Source organism: Periophthalmus magnuspinnatus, chromosome 3, assembly GCF_009829125.3.
Source record: "Periophthalmus magnuspinnatus isolate fPerMag1 chromosome 3, fPerMag1.2.pri, whole genome shotgun sequence".
NCBI classification, from domain to species: Eukaryota; Metazoa; Chordata; class Actinopteri; order Gobiiformes; family Gobiidae; genus Periophthalmus; species Periophthalmus magnuspinnatus.
Genome location: NC_047128.1, coordinates 2,134,192 through 2,151,941, shown reverse-complemented (window position 1 = coordinate 2,151,941; position 17,750 = coordinate 2,134,192). Strand labels below are relative to the sequence as shown.

The window sequence follows — 17,750 nt, the reverse complement described above, 5'->3', positions numbered from 1 at the left end:
AAAAAAAAAAAAAAAAAAAAAAATCTAAACGTTTCTATTTTAGGCTAAAAAGTGACATACTGTAGCTTTAAAAAGAAACTACCATGTTATTTACAATTTGAAATAAATGGATCTGAAATCAATCAAACTGCCCGGCGCAAAATAGCCAATCAAACGTCAGGATTGTAAGTATTGCTACATCAAGGACAAAAGTATCACTAAAAAAAAACATTTAAATCCTAGAGCGAGGTAAATGTGGGTAATTATTTGGCGTAAATGACATTGTTTTTTTGTCCACAGACTCAGAAGGGTCAGTGATTATCTGACATATGCTCAGAGACGCGTCACACTGAGGAGGGGTCTTCGTATTGTGCTCTTTAAAGTCACTCCTCACTACTGAAACACATCACTGCTTCCACCTGTTCACAGCACTGGACTACACCCTAACACCGTCACCAACATGCAGGCGGAGGACTACAACCGCAGAGGTGAGGATTAGTTTAAATTAAAGATGCACTATGGAACTTTTCTGGCCACCTGCTTATCACCATGCCGACGTTATGGCAGTAAACTTTTCGATCTAGCATTGATGTAAGCCGGTGTTTTATTGCTAAAGAAATTGTAATTGTAATTAAGATTTTGTTTTGGGTTTTTTTTGCCTGGTAAAGTGAATTATATTTGAAAAGCATGTATTCTTATAGTAAGCAGAGTTGCGTCTCCACAGAGCTGGCTTGGCAGCGTCACTTTCTTATCCTCATAGAGATTAGAGATCGATCGATATGTTTTTTTCTGTTTTTTTTTTTATTGCTGATGCCGATACCGTTTGTTTAGAATCTATAGAAACCGATGGCCGATAAGCTCTGCCGATATATACTGTATATATAAAGCCGATTTTGATGATGTAATTTAAATTTACTACAAATGTATAAAAGAGCTGTGTGGTCACATTCTGCAGTTATTATTATTATTGTGTTCAAATAGTTTTATGATTATTCTTTAGGCCAAAACAACATATTGGTCCCTGCTGTGGATTTAAGGTCGATACTCCATATAGTATTACAGAGTGCAAATATCGGCTTGTTTCTATTGTAATAGAGATAGATTTAATGCCAAGCTGTGGAATATTCTAGGTAAAACGATGACATTTCCATGGAGAAAATCAGGCAGCAGACCTTCCATAAGAAAAGTTACATAGTGCAGCTTTATTTATAACAAAATTACCATAGTAACTTAACTCTGAACATGACCAAACCATGTAGTCCTGGTCTGGTACAGGTTTAATTTAGTCTAAGTTTTGATGTGTGAGTGTGTGCGCTTGTGTGTGTGCGCTTGTGTGTGTACATTTGTGTGTGGGGGGGTGTGTGCATGTGTGTGTGGGGTGTGTGTGGGGGTGTGTGCGGGGGTGTGTGCGTGTGTGTGAAGGGTGAGTTCACGCTTGCCCTTTTTTCCTGATTTGCCAGTTTAGTCCTGATAATAGACTTGATTTGGTTCTGGTTTAGTTCTGGTTTAGTCCTGGTTTAGTCCTGGTTTAGTCCTGGTTTAGTTCTGGTTTAGTCCTGGTTTAGCCCTGGTTTAGCTCTGGTTTAGTCCTGGTTTAGTTCTGGTTTAGTTCTGATTTAGTCCTGGTTTAGTTCTGGTTTAGTCCTGGTTTAGTCCTGGTTTAGTCCTGGTTTTGTTCTGGTTTAGTTCTGATTTAGTCCTGGTTTAGTCCTGGTTTAGTCCTGGTTTAGTCCTGGTTTAGTCCTGGTTTTGTTCTGGTTTACTTCTGATTTAGTCCTGGTTTAGTCCTGGTTTAGTCCTGGTTTAGTTCTGGTTTAGTCCTGGTTTAGTCCTGGTTTAGTCCTGGTTTAGTTCGGGTCTAGTCCTGGTTTAGTTCTGGTCTAGTCCTGGTTTAGTTCTGGTTTAGTCCTGGTTTAGTCCTGGTTTAGTCCTGGTTTAGTTCTGGTCTAGTCCTGGTTTAGTTCTGGTTTAGTCCTGGTTTAGTTCTGGTCTAGTCCTGGTTTAGTTCTGGTTTAGTCCTGGTTTAGTCCTGGTTTAGTCCTGGTTTAGTTCTGGTTTAGTCCTGGTTTAGTTCTGGTTTAGTCCTGGTTTAGTCCTGGTTTAGTCCTGGTTTAGTTCGGGTCTAGTCCTGGTTTAGTTCTGGTCTAGTCCTGGTTTAGTTCTGGTTTAGTCCTGGTTTAGTCCTGGTTTAGTCCTGGTTTAGTTCTGGTCTAGTCCTGGTTTAGTTCTGGTTTAGTCCTGGTTTAGTTCTGGTCTAGTCCTGGTTTAGTTCTGGTTTAGTCCTGGTTTAGTCCTGGTTTAGTCCTGGTTTAGTTCTGGTCTAGTCCTGGTTTAGTTCTGGTTTAGTCCTGGTTTAGTCCTAGTTTAGTTCTGGTTTAGTCCTGGTTTAGTTCTGGTTTAGTCCTGGTTTAGTCCTGGTTTAGTCCTGGTTTAGTTCGGGTCTAGTCCTGGTTTAGTTCTGGTCTAGTCCTGGTTTAGTTCTGGTTTAGTCCTGGTTTAGTCCTGGTTTAGTCCTGGTTTAGTTCTGGTCTAGTCCTGGTTTAGTTCTGGTTTAGTCCTGGTTTAGTTCTGGTCTAGTCCTGGTTTAGTTCTGGTTTAGTCCTGGTTTAGTCCTGGTTTAGTTCTGGTTTAGTCCTGGTTTAGTCCTAGTTTAGCTCTGGTTTAGTCCTGGTTTAGCTCTGGTTTAGTTCTGATTTAGTCCTGGTTTAGTTCTGGTTTAGTCCTGGTTTAGTCCTGGTTTAGTCCTGGTTTTGTTCTGGTTTAGTTCTGATTTAGTCCTGGTTTAGTCCTGGTTTAGTCCTGGTTTAGTCCTGGTTTAGTTCTGGTCTAGTCCTGGTTTAGTTCTGGTTTAGTCCTGGTTTAGTCCTGGTTTAGTCCTGGTTTAGTCCTGGTTTAGTCCTGGTTTAGTCCTGGTTTTGTTCTGGTTTACTTCTGATTTAGTCCTGGTTTAGTCCTGGTTTAGTCCTGGTTTAGTTCTGGTTTAGTCCTGGTTTAGTCCTGGTTTAGTCCTGGTTTAGTTTGGGTCTAGTCCTGGTTTAGTTCTGGTCTAGTCCTGGTTTAGTTCTGGTTTAGTCCTGGTTTAGTCCTGGTTTAGTCCTGGTTTAGTTCTGGTCTAGTCCTGGTTTAGTTCTGGTTTAGTCCTGGTTTAGTTCTGGTCTAGTCCTGGTTTAGTTCTGGTTTAGTCCTGGTTTAGTCCTGGTTTAGTCCTGGTTTAGTTCTGGTTTAGTCCTGGTTTAGTCCTAGTTTAGTTCTGGTTTAGTCCTGGTTTAGTTCTGGTTTAGTCCTGGTTTAGTCCTGGTTTAGTCCTGGTTTAGTTCGGGTCTAGTCCTGGTTTAGTTCTGGTCTAGTCCTGGTTTAGTTCTGGTTTAGTCCTGGTTTAGTCCTGGTTTAGTCCTGGTTTAGTTCTGGTCTAGTCCTGGTTTAGTTCTGGTTTAGTCCTGGTTTAGTTCTGGTCTAGTCCTGGTTTAGTTCTGGTTTAGTCCTGGTTTAGTCCTGGTTTAGTCCTGGTTTAGTTCTGGTCTAGTCCTGGTTTAGTTCTGGTTTAGTCCTGGTTTAGTCCTAGTTTAGTTCTGGTTTAGTCCTGGTTTAGTTCTGGTTTAGTCCTGGTTTAGTCCTGGTTTAGTCCTGGTTTAGTTCGGGTCTAGTCCTGGTTTAGTTCTGGTCTAGTCCTGGTTTAGTTCTGGTTTAGTCCTGGTTTAGTCCTGGTTTAGTCCTGGTTTAGTTCTGGTCTAGTCCTGGTTTAGTTCTGGTTTAGTCCTGGTTTAGTTCTGGTCTAGTCCTGGTTTAGTTCTGGTTTAGTCCTGGTTTAGTCCTGGTTTAGTTCTGGTTTAGTCCTGGTTTAGTCCTAGTTTAGCTCTGGTTTAGTCCTGGTTTAGTTCTGGTTTAGTTCTGATTTAGTCCTGGTTTAGTTCTGGTTTAGTCCTGGTTTAGTCCTGGTTTTGTTCTGGTTTAGTTCTGATTTAGTCCTGGTTTAGTCCTGGTTTAGTCCTGGTTTAGTCCTGGTTTAGTTCTGGTCTAGTCCTGGTTTAGTTCTGGTTTAGTCCTGGTTTAGTCCTGGTTTAGTCCTGGTTTAGTCCTGGTTTAGTCCTGGTTTAGTCCTGGTTTAGTCCTGGTCTAGTCCTGGTTTAGTTCTGGTTTAGTCCCAGTCTTGAGTGATGATATGAGTGTGATGTGTGTGTGTGTGTGTGTGTGTGTGTGTGTGTGTAAGTTCACTCTGTATTATCAGACACAGACACAGTTCCAGTCGAGGCTTTTGAAAAATGTGTTACGTTAAATTTATTCCATTTTAGAATTGTGATATCAGATTTGTTTAAATGTAGTTTTCTGTTACTCAACATAAACAACTCCACTTGAGAGAAGACAGAAATCAGAACTGGAAATTAATAGAAGAATCCAGAACATTTCAGAACATGCTGAGGTTTAAACTACAGGTGTAACAAGATTTTTCAATACAAATAATTTATTCTTTGCAGCCTTTACGATTTGAATAATTGTGCCAACTCAAATTTCGTTTACAGTTTCATTGCAATATATAGTGAGAAACATAAAGTGTGTGTGTGTGTGTGTGTGTGTGTGTGTGTGCGCAGTGTATTATTGTGTATTTTTATTTGTATTTTTTTTGCAGTTTAGGTAAATTGGCAGCTTTCTAGTCAAAACCATAAAAAAGAAAAGAAATAAAAGAAAAAAAACTGTGCATGCTGCCTCTAGTGGCCACTGCTCTGCTCTCTCAAGTACTATGTGACATCACGCAGGTCTGCCATGATTAAATCTACAGTTACCTGGAGACAGGGGCAGAGTTGGAAATGTGGATACCTGTTAGACCAATCACACTGTTCCTTCTCCTCCCCTCTCTCTTTTATTTAGTTTAGCAGCTCCATTTGGAAGAGGTTTAAGTGTTTAGTCGCACTTTAAACATGGTGCAGTGTAATGAAGTGTGTTTTATTCAGGTAAGGAGATGGTGGACTACATTACCCAGTACCTGAGCTCCATTCGTGAGCGGAGGGTGATTCCCGACGTGAAGCCTGGATACATGAAGGAGCTGCTGCCAGACTCCGCCCCCTCCGAGCCAGAGGAATGGGACAACATCTTCAATGACATCGAGAAGGTCATCATGCCTGGGGTAAGACCATGTGACCACAAATGACTCCTCCTTAAACTTTTGTTACACTTAAAGGGACGCTACGCAACTGAAATGTACCACAGTATGGCATTAAACTGATCAATTTGCATTCATTAAATCACACATGTTTTATTGCTCAAAGATACACTGAAAAAAACATGTATTCTTACTGTGAGCAGGGTCGCCGCTCCACAGATCTAACCTGACACTTGGCATAGTAGCATCGCTTGCTTGTCTCCAGGGAGATAAATGGGTTTTATGCCATACTGTGGAATATTTCAGGAGGAGAAGAGAAGAGAGGGAGGAGAGAGGGAGAAGAGAAGAAGTGAGAGAGGAGAGGAGGAGAGAGGGAGTAAAGGAGTGAGAGAAGAGAAGAGGAAAGAAGGAGGAGAGGAGGGGTGAGAGTGGAGGGGAGGAGAGGGAGGAAAGAGGGAGAGGGGAGAGGAGGAGAGAGGGAGAAGAGAAGGAATGAGAGAGGAGAGAGGGAGAAGAGATGGAGTGAAAGGAGAGAAGGGGTGAGAGAGGAGAGGAGGAGAGGGGAAGGAGAGAGGGAGAGAGAAGAGGAGGAGAGAGGGAGAAGAGAAGGAGAGAGGGAGACGAGAATGCGTGAGAAAGGCGAGGAGGAGAGAGGGAGAAGAGAGGGAGAAGAGAAGCGGCAGCGAAGAGAAGGGGTGAGAGAGGAGAGGAGGAGAGAGGGAGGAAGAGAGATGGACAACAGAAGGAGTGAGAGAGGAGAGACCGAGGAGAGGAGGAGAGAGGGAGAGGAGAATGCGTGAGAAAGGAGAGGAGGAGAGAGGGAGAAGAGAAGCGGCAGGGAAGAGAAGGAGTGAGAGAGGGAAGGAGGAGAGAGGGAGAAGAGAAGAGGTGGAAAAGAACTTTTAACACAAGATCTCATGATTGTCTGCGTCTAAAACACCGACCACAGTTGAACTGAAACCTTTTGGTTATTTTACTTCCTAAAAATGGAATATACTATTTCAAGGACACGCACAACTGGACACACTGGTCCCACTAATGCACTTTAATAATCTGCTGATAAACATTTATACTCACACCTGCTCCTGTTTTTAATGTTTTAAATGGACCTATGTTGTGTATTTTAAACATGGCGCTCATGAAAAAGAGATTCTGAGTCCTCTCACTGGGCTCAGTTGATGTTTTTCTTCTGTTTTCTCTTCTTCTTCAGGTGGTTCACTGGCAGAGTCCTCAGATGCACGCGTACTTCCCCTGCCTCACCTCTTGGCCCTCTCTGCTCGGGGACATGATCGCAGACGCTATTAACTGTCTCGGCTTCACTTGGGTGAGCACAATCCCTACACATGTGTCGTTCATTTGAAATTTGTTGTTGAAAATACTTTGGAAATGTATTTGGGGAGTCAGTAGGTCATCAGCACCACTCCCCCATTCACACACACATTCATACACCTGAGTACACAGACATTGGGGGCGAGGTGGGTTAAGTGTCTTGCCCAAGGACACAACAACAGCATTCATTTCTGGGAGCTTGAATCGCACTGTGGATCTGACCGCTCAACCGATGATGTTTATGTCAAGAGCGGGATTTGAACCGTCAACCTTCAGATCGGTGAACAAACTCTCCAACCGAGTGCGCTACTGTTGGCGGTTTGAGTCTCGCCTTTCGACATCAAAACATCAGAAACAGATTGGCGGTGCAATTCCAGCTCCCACAGATGAATGCTGTTGTTGTGTCCTTGGGCAAGACACTTAACCCACCTCATCCCCAGTGTCTGTGTGCACTGGTGGAGATTTTTGCCACACTTTAATAGCACGTTCAATCTCGACTAAAAATGTTCAAATGGCAACCACAGTGTTCAAAATGAGACTATAATTTTAAAAAATCCATATTAGATCACTACAGGGGATAACTACATTGGAACTTGTGTAAAAAAGCGACTCAAACATGGCAGAGGGAGGAGGTGCGCTCTCTGCCACATGAGACTTTAAATGAATATGTTAGGTGAGCCTCCACTGAAGAACTTAGCAACCCTATAGCTCCTGGTACAAGTAGTAAGTAGTAGTAGTAGTAGTAGTAGTAGTAGTAATAGAGAGGAGAGGAAAGGAGGGGGAAGAGAAGAGGTGGAGAAGAACTTTTAACACAAGATCTCATGATTGTCTACGTTTCAAAACTAACCGCTTTGGAACTGAAATGGGGAAAAAAAGCTTTTGGTTATTTTGCTTCCCAAAAATGGAAGACACTTCGAGAACATGCAAAAAAACTGGACACACTGATGCCACTAATGTACTTTAATAATCTGATGATACACATTTATACTCACACCTGCTCCTGTGGTAGTAGTAGTAGTAATAATTAGCAGTAGCAGTAGGTAGTAGTAGTAGTAGTGGTAGTGGTAATAGTGGTAGTAGTCGTAGTGGTAGTGGTAGTAGTAGTAATAGTGGTAGTAGTAATGAGTTGTAATGGTAGTAGTCATAGTGGTAGTAGTAGTAGTTGTAGTAGTAATAGTGGTTGTAGTGGTAGTAGTAGTAATAGTGGTAGTAGTCATAGTGGTAGTAGTAATGGTAGTAGTCATAGTGGTAGTAGTAATGGTAGTAGTCATAGTGGTAGTAGTAGCAGTAGTGGTAAGTAGTAGTAGTAGTAGTAGTAGTAGTAGTAGTAGTAGGAGAGGTAGGTATTACCAGTAGGTAGTAGTAGTGGTAGTAGTACCAGTAGGTAGTAGTAGTAGTGGTAGTAGTAGCAGTAGGTAGTAGTAGTACCAGTAGTAATAGTAGTGGTAGTAGTAGTAGTAGCAGTAGGTAGTAGTAGTAGCAGTAATTAATAGTAGTGGTAGTAGTAGCGGTAGGTAGTAGTAGTAGCAGTAGTTAATAGTAGTGGTAGTAGTAGCAGTAGGTAGTAGTAGTAGCAGTAGTAATAGTAGTAGTTGTCTGATGCCCCCTGGGTGTGTGTGTTAGTAGTGAACATGAGTCACATGAGTTATAGTACTTCATAGTGCTTTGTTTCCAAATATAACGGATAAGTGACACATGTGGCCTGGTGTTTTTGTTGATCTGATTTGTTTTGTGCTTGTATCTGTATAAACGTGTCTGGTGTTTCCAGGCGTCGAGTCCAGCCTGTACAGAACTGGAGATCCATGTGATGGACTGGCTCTGCAAAGCTCTGGGTCTGCCCTCCTTCTTCCTCCATCACCACCCGGACAGCAGAGGAGGAGGCATACTGCAGGTTCAACACTACTACTACTACTACTACTACTACTATTACCACTATCACTACAGCAGAGGAGGAGGCATACTGCAGGTTCAACGCTACTACTACTACTACTACTACTACTACTACTACTACTACTATTACCACTATCACTACAGCAGAGGAGGAGGCATACTGCAGGTTCAACGCTACTACTACTACTACTACTACTACTACTACTACCACTACTACTACTACTACTACTACTACTACTACTACTACTGCTAATGCTACTATCACTACTACCATGACTACTACCTACTGCTACTACTAATTTTTACTACTACCACTATTAGCACTACTACTACTACTACTACTATTACTATGTCCACCACTACTACCACTACTACTGCTACTACCACCACTACTACCCGTACTACTTCTAGAAGTTCATATGGTCAAATGTGGGAAACGAGTTCCTGTGTACTTTGTGACTTATTGTACACAGGGCTTTTTAGTAATGAAAACAGATTTAAAAAAAGTTACATAGTACACCTTTAATACTACAAAATCAAATACAAAATCATGATGAGTCTGTAAATATGAGGAAAAAAACACAGTATTATTGTGTTTTGTTTCATTCACACACGTTTAACACACAATCCCTGCATATTTAGGTTGAGTTCTCAAATAGAAAACACTCTGTTCCACCTTGTGATGTCATGTGGTAATACAGGAAGTGCTCCACTGTGTTTTTAAACTTCATACACCTTCACTAGAATTATTTGGATCATTTCAGCCCTGGAACTGCCAATCTCAACTGAACTAAAGCTAAAAGGTAGACATTAATGTGAAAACTACCACTACATGACATCACAAGGTGGAACAGAGCATTTTGAGCTTTGGAGATGTAACGGACTAATAATAAGGATTACTCAAACATGTGTGGATGAAACTAAATGCAACTCTGGGTATGTTTTTGAGGAGGTAACAACATTATAACATGGTTTAGATCTCACAAGAGTCCATTTTGTGTAATATAGGACCTTTAACTCTCGATGCAGATTGACCCTGTTCCCTTCAGTCCACAGTGAGTGAGAGCACTTTAGTGGCTCTTTTGTCGGCACGGAAACACAAACTGCTGCAGCTCCGAGCAGAATTGGACCAGGACGTGGACGACTCCATCCTCAACACGCGACTGGTGGCCTACGCTTCAGATCAGGTCAGACTTTACAGTACCTGCACCCAATTTTCTCCAATGTATTTGTAAAGATATATTGTATAAGCAGCTCTTGATTTCAAAAATATGCCCGCTGTGTTCTGTCTGCATCTAATTATAAAGACTTTTACTGTCCGACAATCAGGAAGTGCGTGGTTATCATGTTAGTTGTTGTTGTTGTTAGCATTACCGTGATTGCAAAATTACAGCAGTTCAGTGAGTAGAGTGCGTGTCATCTGATCGAAAGTTCCCAGCCTAAATATTATTGGTAGAGCGATCAGTTTCTTTGACCTTTGACCCTTTGGCTCCTTTGAGTGCCACTATGATAAAAAAAAAAAAAAATCTATATATTAATGTGACCCTTTATTAATTTTACTGTCAACAGGTTCAATGTAAATCGCAATATTGATTAAAAAAACATTGAATTCTAGTTCACACCTTAGTGGCATTTGGCTGTAGTGAGTAGCAAACTATCATTTACGTACAGGGATGTGGGTGGAGATAGGGGGTGGGTGAAAACAGGAATTTTCCGAGCACTCAAGCTTCAAATGCGGCGCCGTACAGGCAGGTTTTAAGAAGACTCACAATATCTCACTCTTAGTTCACTTGTGTGTATTGATAAAAGTGAACCAAGAGTGAGACGGTGTGCGAGAGTCTCCTTAAAAACTTTCAAACAAGCATGAACCAATCAAAATACACCTCTGAGTACGCTAACGATGAGGCAGCACCATTAGAATTTGATATTGTTTAGGAATACATTTGAATTCCTTCCTAAACACATAGTAATATCTTGTGTTCAGGCTCACTCCTCTGTGGAAAAAGCGGGACTCATTTCTTTGGTGAAAATCCGTTTTCTTCCAAGTGACGACCTGAATTGTCTGAGAGGAGACACCCTGCAAGAGGCCATCGAGGAGGACAGCAGGAACGGGCTGGTCCCGTTCATGGTACAGACACGTCTCTGAGCAGAGCCAGAGTTTATAAAGTCATAAATACATCAGTGCAGAATAAAACCTTTTCAGTCGTATGCACAGCTAAACAGAAGCATTTGGAGCCTGGATTTAAACACTGTCAAAGTAGAGGTCTGTCTCACATCTTCAGGGAGACTGTTCCAGGTTTTAGCGGCATAAATATACACACACTACACATGCACTTGCCTATACACAGACACATACACGAGGAATTGTCCATGTGTCCATTTTAAAGTGACAGTGTGTTATTTTGTAGGTGTGCGCCACTTTAGGAACAACTGGAGTCTGTGCCTTCGACAACCTCTCCGAGCTCGGACCAATCTGTGCGTAATGATTTTATATGTTTCATTTCAATAGGCTAGAACTGTAAGCTGTTTAAATGCTTTATTTATTAACCCAAAATCCTGTCCAGGTGCTGCAGAGGAGCTATGGCTTCACGTGGACGCGGCGTACGCTGGCACCGCCTACCTCTGCCCTGAGCTGCGCTGGTCTCTGAAAGGGATGGACTATGCCGACTCTTTCGTCTTTAACCCCTCCAAGTGGATGATGGTGCACTTTGACTGCACGGCATTTTGGTTAGAGTCGATTTCACTTAAAGGGCGCGTGTTAGGCTGTTATCTGATCTATGTCGTAATGTTGTTTCCTCATCACAAACATATCCAGAGTTGTGTTTCGTTTTACTCACAAATGTTAAACACAAACCCTGCAGATTTAGGCAGTGTTCTTCCCTAAAACATAAAACATTCTGTTCCACCTTGTGATGTCATGTGTTGATACAGGAAGTGCTCCACTGTGTTTTTAAACTCTATACACCTTCACTAGAATCATTTAGATAGTTTCAGCCTTGGAATTGCCAATCTTTACTGAATAAAAGGTCAAAAATGGCCATCGAAAACTACCACTTCATGACATCATAAGGTGGAACAGAGCATTTTGATTTCTGGAGATGTTGACAGCCTAATAATGCTGGATTGCCCTGGTATAATAAACAAATGCTATTAATTTGCGTTGAAAAAAGCAATATTGTCTAGAAAAGAGCTTTTAATATGATCATTAGGTTATCAAAGTCTGTATCGAATATCTATCCATGTTACCATAGCAGAAGATGAAGTTAAAATCTGTCAACTGGACAAATAACACCATCCTCAGAACAATGACAACAATAGCAGGGTCATTAAAGGCTGAATAGGGTAGTTCCATCTGAAACTGGAGACAATGTTTACAGTTTCAGTGTAGTTCAGACAGATATAAGGCAGTGTCCAGCAGTAATCTGACCAGAACTGAAGAAGCGGCTTGGATGAGCAGCCAAACTTCTTCACTCTTACAACAATTTGTCCAGTTGGCAGATTTTAACTTCGTCTTTTGCTGTGGATCAGACCTGGACTGAGGGTTTATGCAGTTATCCATGTTACCATTAAACACTATTGTATCGTTAGTATGAATGCAGAGTTGTATTTTTTTGTTCACATGGTTTCTTTGCTGTTTTAGGGTCAAGGACAAGTTCAAACTGCAGCAGACTTTCAGTGTGGATCCTGTTTACCTCAGACATGAAAACTCTCAGGCCGCCACTGACTTCATGGTACGAGCCTTTGTCCTCACCTTCTCTCGTCAAACCTAGTTATCTTGTAATTCATACTACAAATAGAAACACCCAAAGCATTACATTGTGATGTGATTATTAACACAACATTTTTCTGTTGGTGTCTTTGAACCCAGCATGCAGTCAGAACCTTTTGTTAAATCCATGACTCTACCAACCAGTACCTCCAAATATAATGTAAAGAAACAGTTTAACCCTATTGGTGTGGCCTGGCAAATTCAGAAGGATATCTCTCTGTGTTTTTTATACAGATTGATATCAGTCTGGTCCTCACATCCTCCATTACGTCACAAGCCTAGTCAAACGTGATCGTCCAATCAGATCAGTGTATTTCAGTGACACATGTGAAACGAAGGGGCTCATTGGACACCTGTGGCTTACTCATAAAATCACATTTCTCTCACCTCAAATTAACAGAGTTTAGGCTTCACTCATTGATTCTGCAGAAATCCACCATGTTTTTCAGCCCCCTGTGATATCTTTTTTCCTTTATTTTTTTGATACAGGCGCACAATGTGTGTCTCTGATTGGTTAATTCACCTTGCAATTACAGATTCACCGGTGACCAGGATCATATGTTCCTAAAGTATTGTGCGTGTTTGTTCTGGATCTCAGGAAACTATTGGTGGTAGCAGCCAATTTCAGTAGCCCTGTTGATTACACTGTACTTTGCCATGAAATATCCAAAAGATAAATTCACAAATGTTGAACCTGGTGATTTCTATAAGTGACTAGACCTATTAACGTCTTGTACAACAAAAACTGCATTTTAACAATATTAATTTTACTGAATCTGAATCTGAATGAACTATTTACAATAAAAGGCACACTATGTAACTTGCTTGTCTCCATGGAGATGTAATTGTTTTGCTTGGAATGTTCCACTGTATTCAACGCGTCTACCTTCACAGTGGAGCTACCAGGTTAGTTACAGGTCAAATCTGTGGAGAAGCAGAAATGCTTTTCAAGGTAGGTTTAGCAATAAAACACTACTATCAACTTTCAAAATTGTAATGCCATACTGTGGAACATTCCAGGTAAAACAATAACATCTCCATGAAAACAAATGACTGACTTCATACCAGAAGGTTACATAGAGTGTCATATACTGCTGGCTGATCAGCTTTGTATATATTGCTAACAAAGTACAGAAATACGTAGATATATTGTATTATATGTATAAGTATAATTTCACTTTATTTTTTTCAGCATTGGCAAATTCCTCTTAGCCGGCGTTTTCGTTCCATAAAACTGTGGTTCGTCATGCGTTCATTTGGACTGAAAAATCTCCAGGAGCATGTCCGACATGTAAGGACCTGGTTATTCCTTTTTATACGACAGTTTGAGCATCATTAAAATAGACTTATTGCACTTTCTCTACTAAAACATCAGTAGTCTCCATTTTACACTGAATTCAATGTAAATAAGAGATTTGTTTTGCATCTGTAGGGCATCGAGATGGCAAAGCTTCTTGAGAGTCTGATCAGGAAAGACCCAAACTTTGAGATCCCTGCGCCGAGACACCTTGGGCTGGTTGTGTTTTGCCTAAAAGTAAGACTCTTTTTGTAAATCATTTATATGTTAGTGTATAACAAAATACTGCCACATTGTTCAAAGTTGAGAAACAGAGTGAGCAGAACTAGGTTTATGTAAGGAGAAGCTTGGTCTGGCCTGATTTCTCCATAATGATACAATCTGTTTACTTTACCCACATTTCAGCGATCACTTTCTCTTTTCATATCAGTGTTTACGTTGTGAACCAGCTATGTGCCATCCAGCTATGTGCTATTCAACTATGTGCTTTTCAACTATGTGCTAACTATTATCCATAACATGGTTGTTTTAAGTCCAAAAAGGCCATTTAAGATCAAAGATTCCACTAAATGTTTTAATAAGTTTGTGGTTTATAAAATTTCAGAAACAAATATCAAATAAAATTCCTTTGTTCATTTATTTATTTCGAGCAGATTAATTGAAGAACACATGTATCCATTACACCTATTTTAGATCCTTTGGTTTTAGTTTCTACACAGCTGATTATCCCAGAGCAAGCTTTCCAACTTCAATAAATAATATATTGCTGGTAAATAAACTTCTGCTTAACACATCCAGTTGGTCTCCAGCTTTTAAGTTCCACCCTTTCATGAATAAGCTACAACCATGTCATTAAAAATGATTAAACTTAGAGCTAGTTTCACCAAAATGTTATATAGTTTTGTGTTTTACTTGAACAGTTCTGCCAAAAATGTTCCCTTAACTCGTCCCAAGCAGGGGTTTGACGAACAACATCTGAAATTATCAATAATATTGTGAATGTTGTTTGAAAGATGTGCCAAATTTGACTAGACTAACAATATAAATCAATCCATGGGTTCCTTCCTTATTTGAATTAGTTGGTATGGCAACAGTCCTCTGTTGTTATGGTAATAATACAATTTAACTGAAGATATATCTTTTTTGGGGGAGAAGTCCTCTTAAAAACATAAAGGACTCATTTGCCTGAAACCCATTTGACGGCCCATCTTCCTGGATGTCTGAATATTGCCTTATTATCACATTTAGTGAATGACATTTTAACTCCTTCCACTTTGTGTAATAACGTGTAATAACATTTATATTACAGGTTGTTACACAGTGCATTACATTGGCTGCTGGGAATTCTAGAACACTGACATAGATCTGAAGCATAAACTGTATAAAGAAGTGGACTAAGTGAGTGTGACGTCACCATAGCGTTCGACTCCAGTCAAATGAAGCTCATGGAGACTAGCAGCTAGCCAGTGGCAAACTTGAAGCCGAGTTCCATATTTGGAATTCAGGTCGTGAGTATAATAGCGACCAAAGAGCCAATCTGGAGCGAAGCTGATGAACCACCCTCACCGCTGGTTTGGTAGCACCGCTGTCAATCAAACCTGATTGAAATATATAATCTATGATCTGAAGATAAGTGCAGTTTCCATCACCATATTTTTAATGCGCATTCTGAAGTAATAGGAAGTGGAAACACCAAATATCACATTTAAACCCCTTAATTTACATAAATGTTTATTTTGCTTGCGTCAGGTGGATTTTGATTTAAAAGTCCCATTTTGCACAAAATTTACTCTTGAGAGATTTAAGCCATGTTATAATGTTGTTACCTCATCAAAAACATACCTGGAGTTGTGTTTTGTTTCATTCACACATGTCTGAGTTGTTTCCCATGCAGCAGTGGTCATATAACACACTAAGGGCAGATAACAACTATGTTCTGGTCATGTTGGTCAAGGCCATTTTTTATCTGTAGCCCGTTTCATCTCAGTGCGTGAACCCCACTCTGAGGTTATAAAGCACTCACCTTGTTCGACTTTGCTTTAAATTTCTTAATGTGTAACCCGCATTCTGGGAGGGTAATAAAACACTGGTGCTATCTCGCCCTTTTAGACTCTAACTCTGTTGGACTCTCAGTGCTTATGACACTGCTCAGTAGACTCTGCTTCAGACACAGTTTAGGACACTACTCACTTGACTCCGCTTTAGACTCTGCTTTGAATTTTGCTGGACGCTGCCTTCAACCCGACTGTATTGTTATAACTGACAATAAAGATCTACAGAACGATCCCTGTGCCTCAGCTCCTTTTCTTCATGCAACAGAACAGAAACTGACATTAGTCTGTCTACATCTCTAAAGCTGAAAATGCTCTGTTCCACCTTGTGATGTCATGAAGAGCTAGTTTTCAAGTTAACAGCTCCTTTTACCTTTAGTTCAGTAGAGATTGGAAATTCCAGAGATTAAATCATCCAAATGATTCTAGTGAAGGTGTGTGGAGTTTAAAAAGTGGAGCACTTTCTGTATTACCACATGATGACATCACAATGTGGAACAGAGTGTTTTCTGTTTGAGAGAAGAACTCTGCCTAAATATGCAGGGTTTATGGGCTAAATGTGTGAATTAAACAAACACAACTCCAGGTATGTTTTTGATGAGGAAAGAACATTATAACATAGCAGAAAATAGCAGGAAATAGCATAAAATAGCATGGGCCTTTTAAGCACATATCAGTTAAAGCACATTTTGAAAGGTGGAAACGTATTTAGCAGCATAAACTCACAGTGAATATAAAACTCATGTGAAAAATATATATTTTTATTTCCCAGTCCTTCCAAGTGTAGTGTAAAACAATGTCTGATTTTTATTTTTTTTTTTCAGAGGGGAAATGCTTTGACTCAGGAGCTCCTGAGCCGTCTTACCCGCTCTGGTACCATGTACCTGATCCCAGCTGAAGTGGGCTCAAAACGCATTATCCGATTCACTGTTACCTCCCAGTTCACTACAGAAGAAGACATCCGCCATGACTGGGGTATTATCTCCAAAATGGCCACGGCTCTTCTGTCTGAATCCCCGACTATATTGAGAGATGGTGAGAAGAAGGAACATCTATCTAATGGCTCTAATGAATCCGAAATCCCACAAGATGATGGTCCGAGTCCTTTAGCTAACTTCCCTCTTGAGTTGTGGCTCGACAAAGCCTGGACCAAACCCCGGAGGCCAATGCGTTCACTTAGTTGCAGCAGTGAACCTCTGCCTTCCATCTACAATATATATCATTCTGATCAAAAACCGTCTTGTAATGACAGCATTTCCACCCTCCTGCCTCCTATTCCGACCACATCCTCTGGTCCAATGTATACAATCACAGAGATGCCTCCAAATGCTCTGGAAAAATTGGAAATGGGAAAACAAGTCAAGAAGCTTACAAAGTTTAACAGCGTTCCCAGTTTCTGTAACGCATGGGTACAATGTGGCCGTCATCCACTCTGCTGCCCCCTAAAGGCGAACCAGGATAATCAGAAGCACTTGTCCTCACAATTTCAAAGTATACGCTGTGGCTCTAATCCAGTTACGTCAAACAACAATGCGACTGCTAATGCTCCCCAAGAGAATGGCACCAATACTGCGCTGGTACAGGGACAGTAAACACCACATGGCCTTAGGTTTTTAATGACGGTTAGGTCTAATGTCTCATATGTCGAGATCATTCGGTTAATTAACAATCAGGTCACAATATAACCGTAAAATAAACAAAATTATAATAGTATTTTAGAAGCAAAAATAAGTCTTTTCATTCACCAAAACAATGAAAATACTAATAGTTTTCCATCACATACACTTTACTTAAGATTTAGCAGTGGTGGAATGTAATGAAGTACAATTAGTAAAGTACTGTGCTTAAGTAAAGTACCTAAAAATTCTACTTAAATAAATTTTACAGCAGGTACTTTATATGTTTGTTATGAACCAAACATAGACAAAACGTATCTAAGGACACAGGAAACAAAAGTAAGAGTTCAGTGTTTTTCTGCCTTTTTAACTCTATGATTCTTCTTCATATAAAGGTGTTGGGAAAAAACATTTAACAGTAAAGACACTTTTAAGATTAAAATGACGAGGATGACAGCAGCAGTTACAGAGAGAGAGGCGACAGTTTCCTAATGTAGTCCGTGGACCGTGATCACTTCCCACTTGGAACGTGGCACCTAGCGGGTTAGCTAGTTCCATTTATAGATACAGTCTATGTTGAAAACATTAGGAAACTTTCAGGCTTATCAAGGCGAGAGCTCACAACAGGGACAGGCGTCACTTCAGGTGTAAAAACACTTTTTCCATCCATCCATTTTCGCGTGGGCAGCAGTCTAAGCAGGGACTCCCAGACTTCCCTCACCCC

General features: G+C 40.6%; 1 protein-coding gene across 1 annotated transcript; it reads left to right on the top strand.

Annotated features, from left to right (window-relative positions):
• Positions 1 to 413: 413 nt before the first annotated feature.
• On the top strand, positions 414 to 17,002 carry hdc (histidine decarboxylase). Its single transcript, XM_033986956.2, has 12 exons — positions 414 to 467; positions 4,926 to 5,098; positions 6,285 to 6,398; positions 8,172 to 8,294; positions 9,343 to 9,480; positions 10,278 to 10,421; positions 10,702 to 10,768; positions 10,858 to 11,020; positions 11,934 to 12,024; positions 13,255 to 13,353; positions 13,495 to 13,596; positions 16,235 to 17,002. Exons 1-12 carry the CDS (start codon positions 440 to 442, stop codon positions 17,000 to 17,002), a joined length of 2,010 nt encoding a protein of 669 aa, XP_033842847.1. The 5' UTR covers positions 414 to 439.
• Positions 17,003 to 17,750: the final 748 nt, after the last annotated feature.

What these genes read in the sequence shown, in the direction of transcription:
- hdc (XM_033986956.2), top strand. Translation starts at nt 440, where the DNA reads ATGCAGGCGGAGGACTACAACCGCAGAG. An exon ending in GGAGGACTACAACCGCAGAG is followed by an intron (nt 468 to 4,925) that starts GTGAGGATTAGT and finishes TGTTTTATTCAG; the next exon opens with GTAAGGAGATGGTGGACTAC. An exon ending in ACTGTCTCGGCTTCACTTGG is followed by an intron (nt 6,399 to 8,171) that starts GTGAGCACAATC and finishes TGGTGTTTCCAG; the next exon opens with GCGTCGAGTCCAGCCTGTAC.